This window comes from Carlito syrichta, unplaced genomic scaffold (genome assembly GCF_000164805.1).
Source record: "Carlito syrichta isolate Samal-C Ts95f unplaced genomic scaffold, Tarsius_syrichta-2.0.1 Scaffold309041, whole genome shotgun sequence".
NCBI classification, from domain to species: domain Eukaryota; kingdom Metazoa; phylum Chordata; class Mammalia; order Primates; family Tarsiidae; genus Carlito; species Carlito syrichta.
In genome coordinates this window covers 1,306,990-1,320,177 of record NW_007253137.1, presented here as the reverse complement: position 1 = coordinate 1,320,177, position 13,188 = coordinate 1,306,990, and the positions used below count along the sequence as shown (strand labels likewise).

Below are 13,188 nucleotides of genomic sequence, written 5' to 3'. Positions count from 1 at the left end.
TACAATAAATAAAAAATTAGCTGGGCGTGGTAGCGCGCGCCTGTAGTTCCGGCTACTTGGAAGGCTGAGGCAGAAGGATTGCCGGAACCCAGCAGGTCGAGGTTGTGATGGCCTGGAGCGTGCCACTCTACTGCAGTCTAGGTGACAGAGTGAGACTCCAACTCAAAAAAAAAAAAAGAATTTTTAAACATTGTCCAAAATTAGGGACATCTGTTTTTGAAATTTTTTTATTGCCCTATATCTTATGAATGCCTCTGGAAGTCTGAATGATAAACAGAGAAGGACAGTTTTAGAATGTAATTGTAAAAAATTTTTTTGATTATACAAGTCAGGTGTACACATGGTTTTAAAATAAGATTTTTAAAATAAAAAGTGCAAATCTCCTATATTAGTTTCCTAGTACCACCCACAGGGTAGCTTAAGACAATGGAAATTTATTCTCACAGTTCTAGAGGCTAAAAGTTTGAAATCAAGGTGTTGGCCGTGTTTTTCCCAAAGCCTCTAGGGGAGGATCTTTCCCTGGCTCTTTGAGTCCTGGTAGTGCCAGGTATACCTTGACTTTTGGCAGCATAATTCCAGTCTCTGCCTCCATTGTCATATGGCCTTATCTTTCTCCTTGTCTCATCTAAGGACACCAGTTATACTGAATTATGACCCACCCTGATGACTTTATCTTAACTTAATTACATCTGTTCCAAATAAGGTCACATTCACAAGTACTAAAAGTTAGAATTTTAGCATATCTTTTGCAAATATTTACAGCCCCAGCTACTTTTAAGGCTGAGCTAGGAAGTTCATTTGAGCCCAGGAGTTTGATACTAGCCTGGCAACATAGTGAGACCCCCATCTCAAAAAAACAAAAACAGGCTAGGTGTGGTGGCTTATGCCTATAATCCCAGAACTTTGGGAGGCAGAGGCAGGAAGACTCAAGACCAGCCTGGGCAACACATAAGACCTCATTTCTACAAATAATCAAAAAATTACTCGGGTATGGTGGTGTGTACCTGTGGTACCAGCTACTTGGGAGGCTGAGGTGGAAGGATCACCTGAGCCCAGGAGGTCAAGACTGCAGTGAACCATGGTCCTGTCACCACACTTCAGCCTGGGCAGCAGAGTGAGACGCCAACTCAAAACATTTCTTTTGGGGGATTCACAATTCAGCCCATAACATTTTTCCCCCATCTTTGTTGACTCCTTTCCTGGAAAACCACTTTTTTAACAGTTACCTAATTTCAGTTCCTCTAGAAATCACTCCCATGTGTCTCATATATTTAAACCCCTAATTTTGGATTTCTCTACTTTAATATGTTTCAACTCCTAATGATGACAGATGATCCTTTATTTTTGTTTTTTTTGGTGCTCTCTCTAAGGCGTGCAGATAATCCATTTCTTCCTCTTTTCAAGTTTCTTTTTTCATTTTGCTTAAGGAATTTTTTCAGAAAGGATGCCTGAGAAATAAACTCTCAGAGCCATTGCCCATCTAAAAATAAAATGTTCTTATTTTTCCTTCATACATGATTGTTGGGATAAAAAATTCTAGGTACCAAAGGGGAGGATATGCTTTCTTACCTATAAGTGGAGGGAAGAGAGACCGCCCAGGCACAGCACCCCATAGCATTTCTGATTTCAGCACCTGCTAACTCTGAGCTTGGAGACTCCCTGGGACTCCCAGGAGCTCTGGCTCCCATCTCTCATGCAGTTTTCTTCCTTAAGTTTTCAGGTTGAGGTTTTTCTCTGTTGTGGTTTTTTCTCTGTTGTGGTTTATCATCCTTCCTGGTACCCTCATCTGCTTTCTGTCTGTTTCAGAAATTTGTCAAATTATCTGCTTAAATTCATATATAGTTCACGCTCTCCCATATTTAGATTGTCTGTCTTTACTGGTACTTTAATGGAGTTCTGTGTGTTTTCCCTTGTCCCTTTTCTGTATTCCTGGTGCACCACCTTGAACCTGGTGCACTAAGTATCCTTTAAATAGAATGCTTCTGTTTGCTGAGCCATGTCCAGGGAAATCTAACATTTATATAAACTGAACTAGATTGTCTTTAAGGGGAGTTGATGCTTGTTCAAATTCAGTTACAAGAATTTTTATTTTTTCTGATTTCTTCAGCATATCCTTCCTTGTTCCCTATTTCATGAGTGTTTTGAAGAATAGCATTCCCTTATAATGATTTAACTTTTTGGAAAATTCTTTGAGACCTCTGAATTGGTTTCTACAACTTCAACGTGAACTCTGATGTTTGGCCAACTAGATTTTATTTTGCTGAAATAATCACACATAGTGCTGCAAAGCTTTTCCTTTGATGTCTTAGTACACCTGTTTGGAGTTGGTTTGGTTTGACTCTGTCTCCCAGGCTGGAGTGCAGTGGCATGATCACAGCTCACCACAGCCTCGACCTCCTAGGCTCAGGCGATCCTTCCGCCTCAGTCCCTAAGCAGCTGGAACTACAGGTGCATGCCACCATGCCTGGCTAATTTTTAAATTTTTTTATAGAGATGAAGTCTCACTATGTTGTGTAGGCTGATCTTGAACTCCTAGGCTCAGTCAGTCCTCCTGCCTCAGTCTCCTAAAGTGCTGAGAATTACAGGCAAGAACCACAATGCCTGGCCAAGGACACCTGTGTTTAAGTATTGGAAGACATGTTGCTCTTGCCAAAGTGAATTATTACTAACCAACTTTTTGTTTGTTGTTTATGTATTAATTTTGTAGATCTTCAAAGAGGTTATCTTGCTCTTGCTGAGTATTTTAATGTTGGTCATTCCTTTTGAAATACCAAATCTTATTTCCCCCACATTAAATTTGTGAACTCTAATCTTCAAAGACAACTGTTATAATTAATCCAGTTTCATTTGTATGAGTGAAATAATTGATGTTTTAGTGATTTTCCAGTTTAATTTTCATAGCTATAGCTTATGTTATTTTTACATGTAGTTACTCTCTGGATATGCTTGAACAGATCCTTAATGACCCTGTTCAGAACATTCGTGTTTAGAAGATGTAGATGGATAGTGGCACCTAACAGGAAAATAAAAGTACAGAGAGTTTGGGTGATTTTCCACGATAAGTTTCACTTGAAACAAGATCATGAATTTGATATATCTGTGTATGCCAGCCTCTAATTCAGTTAAGGAAATGACAGTGTCTTGAATGTGATAAAAACCGTTGAACAGATGTGACATCTATTTTTATTTTACAGGTTACCCTGTATCATTTGCTAAAGCTGTTTCAATCTGATACCAATGCAATGCTAGGGAAAAAAACAGTGGTTTCAGAGTTCTATGATGAAATGGTAAGAAAATTTTATAATGAGAGTTTTTAAAGTATTTTAAGTTGGAGAAGTTTGAAGTTATTGGATTTTTTTTCACTCTTCCATCAGATATTTCAAGATCCAACAGCAATGATGCAGCAATTATTAACAACATCTCGTCAGCTAACGTTAGGAGCCTATAAGCATGAAACAGAGTGTGAGTGCCATGTATTCATAACTAATCACAAAAAATAATGTATTCTGTAATGGTGAAAAGATTGTGTGATTAATGGTTTTTAAACTATTTTTTAGTGAAAGGTAATTTTAGATGTTAAAAAACAGGATATTGTAGAACATGTAAGAAAGATGTTTTAGATTGTTCTCAAAGTAAACCTACTTTCAAAAAGGTGAAAGACAGCCTCTTACATTCTCTGAAATACTGTTTGTCTGTTTTATTCCCTAATTATATTTAAATGTAGCTTTTCATGAGTTTTGCTTAGCCTGTCATTCATTTTGTTTACTAGTCTTTGCTAACAAAATCTGTGTGAAGAGCCTTACAGAACATAATTATACCTCTGTACTGTGAACTAGTTTATGTCATATTTTTGCTTATGTCATTTTACATACATTTTCAGATGAATTCTTAGGTGGTGAATACCTGAATGCCACATTGATAATCAGGCATATTGTTTTCCCTCTAAGCTGATATGGCCTCAGCATCCTGTACATATCACTTCTTGCATCTGTTGCCAATCATTAACATTTATGTCGCTGTTCATTTAGTCATTTCTTTGATCTTTTATTCATGCATTTAAAACATATTGAGCACCAGTTATATGCCAGGTACTGTTCTAAATGTTGAGGATAGAGTAGTGTCCAAACCAGACAAAAAGTCCTGCCCTCATGCGGCTTACTTTCTAGTAGGAGGAAGACAAGTATTGAATAAATAGGACATTGAAGTGTAAGGTAGTGACTGGATGCTGAGGAGAAAAGTAAAGCAGCACAGGAGCATGTTTGATATGAGGAGATGGTTGGATTTTAAATATCAGGTCAGAAATGCTTTCTGAGATTGTAGCATTTGGGGACCAAAAGAAGTAAAGAAGTGATCTGAGGGAAGAATGTTGTTTGTAGAGGGAGCAGCAAGGGCAAAACCCCCGAGGGAGGAGCATGCTGGCGTGTATGAGGAACAGCAAGAAGGCCAGTGAGACTGGGGTGGAGTGGACAAGGGGACAAGCGGGAGGTGAGGCCAGAGAAGTCAACTGGGGATGAGGTCATAGAGGGACTTACAGGGAACTGTGTAGACTTGAGGTTTTGTTTTGTTTTGTTTTGTTTTGTTTTGTTTGAGTTGGAGTCTCACTCCGTCACCCAGACTGGGGTGCAGTGGCACGCTCCTGGCCACCGCAGCCTTGACCTGCTGGGCTCTGGCGATCCTTCCGCCTCAGCCTTCCAAGTATCCGGAACTCCAGGCTTATGCTACCATGCCTGTCTAATTTTTTTTTTATTTATTGTAGACACGAGGTCTCACTAAGTTGCCCGGTGGTTCTCAAACCTGCAGGCTCAGGCAATGCACTTGCCTCGGCCTCCCAAAGTACTGGGATTACAGGCTGAGCCACCAAACCTGGTGAGATTTTTAAACTGTGGGATATGAAGTCATTTGTGGGTTTTGAGCAGAGGAATAATATTATCAGACTTTTTTTGAGTAGGAATGTCACTCTGTCACCTAGACTGGAGTGTAGTGGCACGCTCATGGCCATCGCAGCCTCAACCTGCTAGGCTCGGGTGATCCTTCCACCTCAGTCTTCCAAGTAACTGGAACTACAGGTACGTGCCACCATGCCCAGCTAATTTTTTAATTTATTTTAGAGATGAGGTCTTGCCAAGTTGCCTAGGCTGGTCTCGAACCCATAGGATTAGGCAATCCTCTCACCTTGGCCTCCCAAAGTGCTGGGATTACAGGCGTGGGGCACCATGCCCGGCCAATATCAAACATTTTTGAAAGGTCACTCTGGCTCTGTGTTGAGAATAGACTGTACAGTAGAAAAGGTGGAAACAAAAAGAATAGTTAGGAGGCTGTTCCATAATCTAGATAGAATAGGATGGTGGCTTGGACGGAAGTGATAGCAATGGGAGAAGGGGTCAGATTCTGGACCCATTTTGAAAGTAGGTATAGTAGGATTTGCCTGTGGTTTGAATAATAGGTGTGGGAAAAAGATGAGCAAAGGCTGATTTATACTATGGTTATGGGTCTGAGGAACCCCAAACAAGTCATTGCTTTTTATAGTGATGGGAAGTCTGGGAGGAATGGGTTTTTGAGGAAACATTAAGGTGGCAGTTTTGGACATGTTGGATGTGGGATGCCTGTAAGATATGTAAGTGGAGATGTTGAGAGGGGTGTTGCACCCTAAAGTCTAGTATTCAAGGAGAAGACTAGGCTGAAGATATAAATGTGAAAGTTGGTAGATTTATAAGTCGTGAGACCAAATGGTATCATTAAAGGAGTGAGTGAAGCTAGAATAGGGATCCAAGGACTGAGCCCTGGGCACTATAGCATGTCAAGGTCAAGGAGATGACCAGCAAAGGGAATTAGAACAAACAGCAAGTATAGAGGAAGAAAAACTGACCACATGTAATGTCCTGAAAGCCAAGTAAAGAAAGTATATTAATAACTAGAAGCTGGGCTCGGTGGCTCAGCCTGTAATCCCAGCGCTTTGGGAGGCTGAGGTGAGTGGATTGCCTGAGCCCACGGGTTTGAGACCCGCCTAGGCAACTTGGTGAGACCTCATCTCTACAATAAATCAAAAAAATTAGCCAGTTGTGGTAGCACGCGTCTGTAGTTCCAGCTACTTGGAAGGCTGAGGCGGAAGGATCGCCGGAGCCCAGCAGGTTGAGGCTGCGGTGGCCGGGAGCAGCCACTGCACTCCAGTCTGAGTGACAGAGTGAGACTCAAACTCAAAAAAAAGTCATCAGTTGTGTCTAGTATTTCTGACAGGTCAAGTAAGATGAGGGCCAAGAAATTGAAGAGAGTAAGATGAAGCTCCTTGATGACCTTAACAGGTGCAGTTTAAAGAGAACAGTGAGGGCATAAGATAAATTAAAGTTTATAGAAGACAAAGCACAGGGAAATTGGAGACAGACACTACTGACAACTCTCTCTTGGAGCTTGGCTATCAAAGGGAGCAGTAAGTAGCCCTTGAAGCTATAGCAAGAACAAGATATGGGATCAAGCAGGTATTGTTTTCAGCGGCAAATAAACCACTATATTTGGAGACTGAAAGAGTGACCCGACAAAAAAAGGGGTCGCGGGATAGTAATGCAGGGGAGATTGCCGTTTAACCTTTAGTGGTTATGGCAGTGGGTTTTTAAAAATATTTTTGTAGAACATATGATGAGGAATTGAAAGATCTGGATACTATTTATAATTTTGCCACTTGGTAGTCATTGAAATTTGTGTGCTTCAATTTCTACATTTTCAAAAATATTTTCTTGGCCTACCTTGTTATGAACATAAAACAGATAAGTGTATGATCACTTTGAAAAGGGAAAAAGGGAGGAGACTGGGCACAGTGACTCATGCCTATAACCCCAGCACTTTGGGATGCAGACGTGAGAGGATTGCTTGAGTTCAAGACCAGCCTGGAAACTTGGCAAGACTCTACACTAAATCAAAAATTAGCCAGGCGTGGTGGTGTGTGCCTGTAGTTCCAGCTACTTGGAAGGCTGAGGCTGAAGGATCACCTGAGCCCAGCATGTCGCTGCTGTGGTGGCCATGAACATGCTGTTGTACTCCAGCCTGGGTGACAGAGTGAGACTCCAACTCAAAAATAATAATAATAAAATAAATAAATAAAAATCAGTCAACCTGTTTTTTAAAAAAATTAGAGAAATTACTGACTACCCTGACTAGGAAGGACTTTCTACATTTAAGGAATTAGAAAAAAAAGAAAGGCAAAACCTTGACTTTATTAAATATATTTAACTTCTGCATTTAAAAAGGGCAAAGAAGAATTTGTAGAAAATATGACAAAGGATTAATATCCTTATTTTTAAAAATTGATAAATAGAAAAACCTTTTTAAACTTCAGTAGCTAAATGGGCAAAGACCATGGACAGACAGACAAAAGAAGAGATCACCAGTAAATAAAAGAGAAAATATGTGGTCCTACTAGTAATTTTTAAAACATGTAAACCACATAGTAATAAGTGACTATATTTGTCCTATCTAACCAGCAAAAGGGGTTTTTAGTGGTTGTATCAATTAAGAATGTAGTAAACCTTGCATTCTCATGAATTATCTATGTGAGTATAAGCTGCTTTAGCTTGTTAGGAAAGCTACTTAGGATGTTAATCAAAGGCCTAAAAGATATGTGTACTTTTACAACTTGAGGGCATGATAGTCAATATTTTGGTAATAATAGAATAATCAGATTTATTAAATGCTTACCATTTGTACTCTTCTAAGTCTGTACATGTATACACTCATTTAAGAAAACAGACTCAACAAGGTTAAGAAACTTGCCCAAGATCACACAGCTAGTTAGTGATAGAATCCAAACTTGATTTCAGTCAGTTCTCAGAATTTAGTCTCTAAAAATTTAGTACCATTATTTATTATTTAGTTATTTTGAGTTGGAGTCTCACTCTGTCTCTCAGACTAGAATGCAGTTGTACGCTCATGGCCACCGCAGCCTCAACCTGTTGGGCTCAGGTGATCCTTCTGCCTCAGCCTTCCACGTAGCTGGAACTACAGGTGTGTGCCACCATGCCCAGATGATTTTTTTATTTATTGCAGAGACAAGATCTCGCCATGTTGCTCAAGCTGGTCTTGAACCCCTGAGCTTAGGTAATCCTCTCCCTCTGCCTCCCAAAGTGCTGGGATTACAGGCGTGAGCCACCGCGCCTGGCTAGTTAGTACTATTTTTAGTTAGAGTAATACTCATTATGGATCACATTAAAGGATTATAAAAATATTTATATTGTAAACTAGTAGAAGTTTACTTGCACACTAATGATCTAGCTTTCAATAGCAGTAACTGCTTCTACAAAGAATAATAAAAATGTTAGTAAACACTTTCTGAGAGATTATTGTACCAGACAAGCATTTTACATTAAGAAAACTTAATTGAATTCTCATAATGGCCCTAGGAGGGTGGTACTGATTAGCCTCATTTTGCAAGTAAAGACCCAGAGAGATTTGATAACTTGCCCAGAATTACCCAGTAGAGCCTGACTTTAAATCCAGAATCTGTCCTCTTCACTAATAAATTGTTATAAAAGCTTTACAGTCTGTTTCCTAACCAGTTAGTAGAACTGACTTTTTAAATTAGTTATTCTTTTATGAATTCGTTTCCTTGAAATTGAGGCTCCATTGGGAAATTTAAAAACTTTTTAGTACAAGCATTTAATATATAGGAATCAGAACGCTGGAACAAGCTAAAATAAATTTATTTGTTTTATTTTTATTTTTATTATTATTTTAGAGACAGGGTCTTGCTTCGTTGCTAGGCCGGAGTGCTGTGACATGATCAAATTCCTGGGCTCAAGCTGTCCTCCTGTCTTTGCTTTCTGAGTAGCTGGCACTACAAGCATACATCACCACACCCAGCTAGCTAGCTAGCTATTAACTGATTGATTGATTGAAGAGACAAGATCTTGTTACATTGCCCAAGCTGGTCTCGAACTCCTGGGTTCAAACAGTCCTCCCACCTCAGCCTCTCTTAGTTGCTGGGATTACAGGCCGCCATAGCCTGCAAAACTACCTGTTGCAGTTAATACAGGACTCCTTATTGTTTATATGATGTTTCCAGAGCATATCTATTTAATTTATGTCCACTTAATTTACCTAACTCCTTTCTGAGTCTTGAAAACTCAGTACAGATTATACTACTGCCAAGAAGCCTTCTTTGTTATCTAGGAAGGCGACCCTTTCTCCTTGATATGAATCCAGCCTACTCCTGAAGTTCCCTCTGATTACCTCATGACTATTGCATTTTTCTCGCATATTTCCCACCCTTATACCCCAGCCTCTAACAAAGCACCTGTTGCTTAGAATGGCTTTTTGATTGATGTAGGGAGAATGTAAGTGAATAAAAATTTCTGCATAGTAAAAAGCACTGTGATCAGTCTAAAGACAGACAAGCCGTGGAAAAATATTGCACTGATGTCATAATTCGTTTCCTTAACCCTTTGCACTCAGGGACATCTCACGTATCACCTACCAGCAACTCAACAACACTTTTACAAAATAGTGAAAAACATATTAAATAGCATTGGAAGCCGGGCTCGGTGGCTCAGCCTGTAATCCCGCGCCTTTGGGAGGCTGAGGTGAGTGGATTGCCTGAGCCCATGGGTTTGAGACCCGCCTGGGCAGTGAGATCTCATCTCTACAATAAATCAAAAAATCAGCTGGGCGTGGTAGCGCATGCCTGTAATTCCGGCTACTCGGAAGGCTGAGGCGGAAGGATCGCCGGAGCCCAGCAGGTGAGGCTGCGGTGGCCGGGAGCGGCCACTGCACTCCAGTCTGGGCGACAGAGTGAGACTCCAACTCAAAAATAAATTAATTAATTTAATTAAATAAATAAACACTCATCACCATCACTTTCTGTTACACTTGCCCATTTTCTTAGTGGCATGGTATCAGTATTGCTACTATCATTGTCTTCCACATCAATGTTTATTTTTTCTAACTTATCTGTATAAAAGTCTAACCCGTCTTCACTGCTGCTTATAACTCTCACTTCTATCTTTTCATTTTGCCATTGTTCTGCAAACTAAATGGATAAAAAATTGATAAGTAAACTACAAAATCACTAAATGAAATTTACCAAAAGAATATTACTTTTCCAGTTTTACTTCTCCAACTTAGTGCTGATAGGGATAGTCTGTTGGTGCCACTAAATACTTTAATATGCTCTGCCTTCAACTTCAAAAGTCTTTCTTTTAAAGCTACAATAACTTATTTATCTTTTCAAGTTATGCCTTATGATACAAAGGGTATACTCACAGCTGTCTTTCTTATACAAACACTCTTTATCACTACCTTCTTTATAAGGAAGTGTTCGCACCACTGTAAAAGCTCTTCACACATTCTCTCTATGTGGCGCCAATCGATTTTTTTTACGTATATCTCAGTATATATTCTGTCTCTTTATTTGCTTTTCGTACAGTTTGAATGGAAAACATCAAGGAAACATACGTTTTTGAAAAATTTGCACTGGCCTAAGTTTGTCCTGAATAATCACCAGCAATCTCTTTGTATCCCATGAGAGGAGACTTCAGAGTGGTTTGCTAGATTTTACGATGTTCCTTCAGAGGGAGCATCCAAGTACAAAGGTCCTTCTGGTTAACTGAGACCAAAAGGTTGATGTAAGCTGGGCTCGGTGGCTCAACCTGTAATCCCGCACTTTGGGAGGCTGAGGCGAGTGTATTGCCTGAGCCCGCGGGTTCGAGACCCACCTGGGCAGCGAGACCTCACCTCTACAATAAATCAAAAATTAGCCGGACATGGTAGCACGCACCTGTAGTTCCAGCTACTTGGAAGGCTGAGGCGGAAGGATCACCAGAGCCCAGCAGGTCGAGGCTGCAGTGGCCAGGAGTGTGCCACTGCACTCCAGTCTGGGAGACAGAGTGAGACTCCAACTCAAAAAAAAAAAAAAAAAGATGTAGAGGATTGTAGTTAATAGATCCTCAAAGAGTTGCTTGGCATTCTCCCAAAATTACAAGTACATAATGTCCTTTAACTTAACAGTTCCATTTACAGGAATTTATCCTGCACGTGTATTGAAAGGATTAGCACAGCATGCACATTATTGCATTATTTGTAATAGGAAAAAAAAGTGGAGATACTCTACAGGATTATAAACTAAATAAATTCTATATATCCAGTCAATAAGGTGTTCTCTGCAGTCATTAAAAAGAATGAGCCAGCTCTGTGCTATGGAGCGAGCTTTCAAATACAATATTAAGTGAAACAGCAAGGTGAAAAACAGTGTGTATAGTATGATTCCACTTGGGTTGGGGAGAGAAAAAGAAGCTACACTTAGATATATGCTTATATGTCAACAGACTGTTTTTGGAATCATATCAGAGAACTCTAACAGTGGTTATCTCTGGGAAGAAGCACTGCTTGGTGGTGGGGGATTGGGAGGCAGGCAGTGGTAGAAGGTGATATTTTTTCACTGTCTACTCTTTTCAGCCTTTTATTTTGTATCCTGTGTACATTACCTATTTTTAAAAATAATTTTAAAAACAAAAGCAATGAAAGAAATTGCAAATAAAAATATCGATTGTTCTAGCAATATAAAAATGTATTTGTGTCACAAAAAGCAAGTCACCAGCAGGAAAGCACTCATTAATATTTATTGCATGTTTTTGTGTTAGATGCTTTACATATAATTACTTCATTTATCCTCATAAATCCTCTGAGAAATACCTAGTTTTAACCATGTCACATAGATGAAGAGATTGAGGGAGACTTAAGGATATTAGCATTCAGCTAAGAAGGGACCAAGGATTTATTTGAATTCTGATCCTTTTTTTTTTTTTTGAGTTGGAGTCTCACTCTGTGCCCCAACTGGAGTGCAGTGGAACACTCCTGGCCACCGCAGCCTCAACCTGCTGGACTCCAACAATCCTTCTGCCCCAGCCTTCCAAGTAGCTGGAACTACAGGCGCACGCTACCACGCCCAGCTAATTTTTTGATTTATTGTAGAGATGAGGTCTCGCCAAGTTGCCCAGGCAGGTCTCAAACCCATGGGCTCAGGCAGTCCATTCACTTCATCCTGCCAAAGCGTGGGATTACAGGCTGAGCCATCGAGCCTGGCTTGAATTCAGATCTTTCTTTCTCTCTCTTATGAGACAAGGTCTTGCTCTGTCACCCAGGCTGGAGTGCAGTGGCACAATCATAATTCACTGCAACCTCGAGCTTCTGGGCTGAAGCAGTCCACATTAGCCTCCCAAGTAGCTGGGACTACAGGCACATACCACCTAGCTTTTTTAAATTTTTCATAGAAGTAGGGCCTCGCTCTGTTGCCCGGGGTGATCTCAAACTACTAACTGCAAACGATCCTACCACCTCAGCCTCCCAAAGTTTTGGGATTACAGGCATGAGGCACTACAGGTCTTTCTGATTTTAAAGTTAGTTTTTTTTCTACCCAATCATTCTGTTTCCAATTAGTGACCATCTTATATTAGTGAAAGTACAACTGTGCTTTAATAGCAGTAGCAATTACCTAAAGTGCCCACAAGATGGAAATGTTAGATGCAAACAAGAATTTTTCTTTATAAAACAATGCTACGTACCAAATGGCATATTTACATAGATGTATCCTGCTTGACAGTAATGACATTTTCTTTAGTAATTTGTTAATATAGCTAGCTAAAATGTTTCAACATCATTTAATAGTATTACATTGACATAATAATAGTTGGTAGAGCTTTTTATGTGCCAGGCAGTATTCTGAGTACTTAATATAAATTCATTCATTTATTCATTTATTTTTTTATTTTATTTTATTTTATTTTATTTTTGAGTTGGAGTCTCACTCTGTCGCCCAGACTGTAGTGCAGTGGCACGCTCCCGGCCACTGCAGCCTTGACCTGCTGGGCTCTGGCGACCCTTCCACCTCAGCCTTCTAAGTAGCTGGAACTACAGGCATGCGTTACCATGCCTGGCTAGTTTTTGATTTATTGTAGAGATGAGGTCTCACCAAGTTGCTCTGGTGGGTCTCGAACCCACAGGCTCAGGCAATCCACTTGCCTCAGCCTCCCAAAGTGCTGGGATTACAGGCTGAGCCACCGAGCCCGGCCAAATTAATTCATTTAAAATCTAGCTAGGCACAGTGATTCACGCCTGTAATCCTAGCACTTTGAGAGGCCGAGGTGAGAGGATTATCTGAGCCCACAGGTTCGAGACCAACCTGAGCAACTTGGTGAGACCTCATCTCTT

At 40.2% G+C, this 13,188-nt stretch overlaps 1 protein-coding gene across 2 annotated transcripts in view; it reads left to right on the top strand.

Annotated features, from left to right (window-relative positions):
- YEATS4 (YEATS domain containing 4) overlaps nt 1-13,188 on the top strand; it is a 23,558-nt gene that overhangs the window by 8,478 nt on the left and 1,892 nt on the right. For both annotated transcript variants that reach the window (XM_008066626.2, XM_021716861.1), the window contains 2 exons: nt 3,195-3,287; nt 3,375-3,462. In XM_008066626.2, the coding sequence (XP_008064817.1) occupies nt 3,195-3,287; nt 3,375-3,462 (181 nt within the window). The remainder of the gene's footprint in view (nt 1-3,194; nt 3,288-3,374; nt 3,463-13,188) is intronic.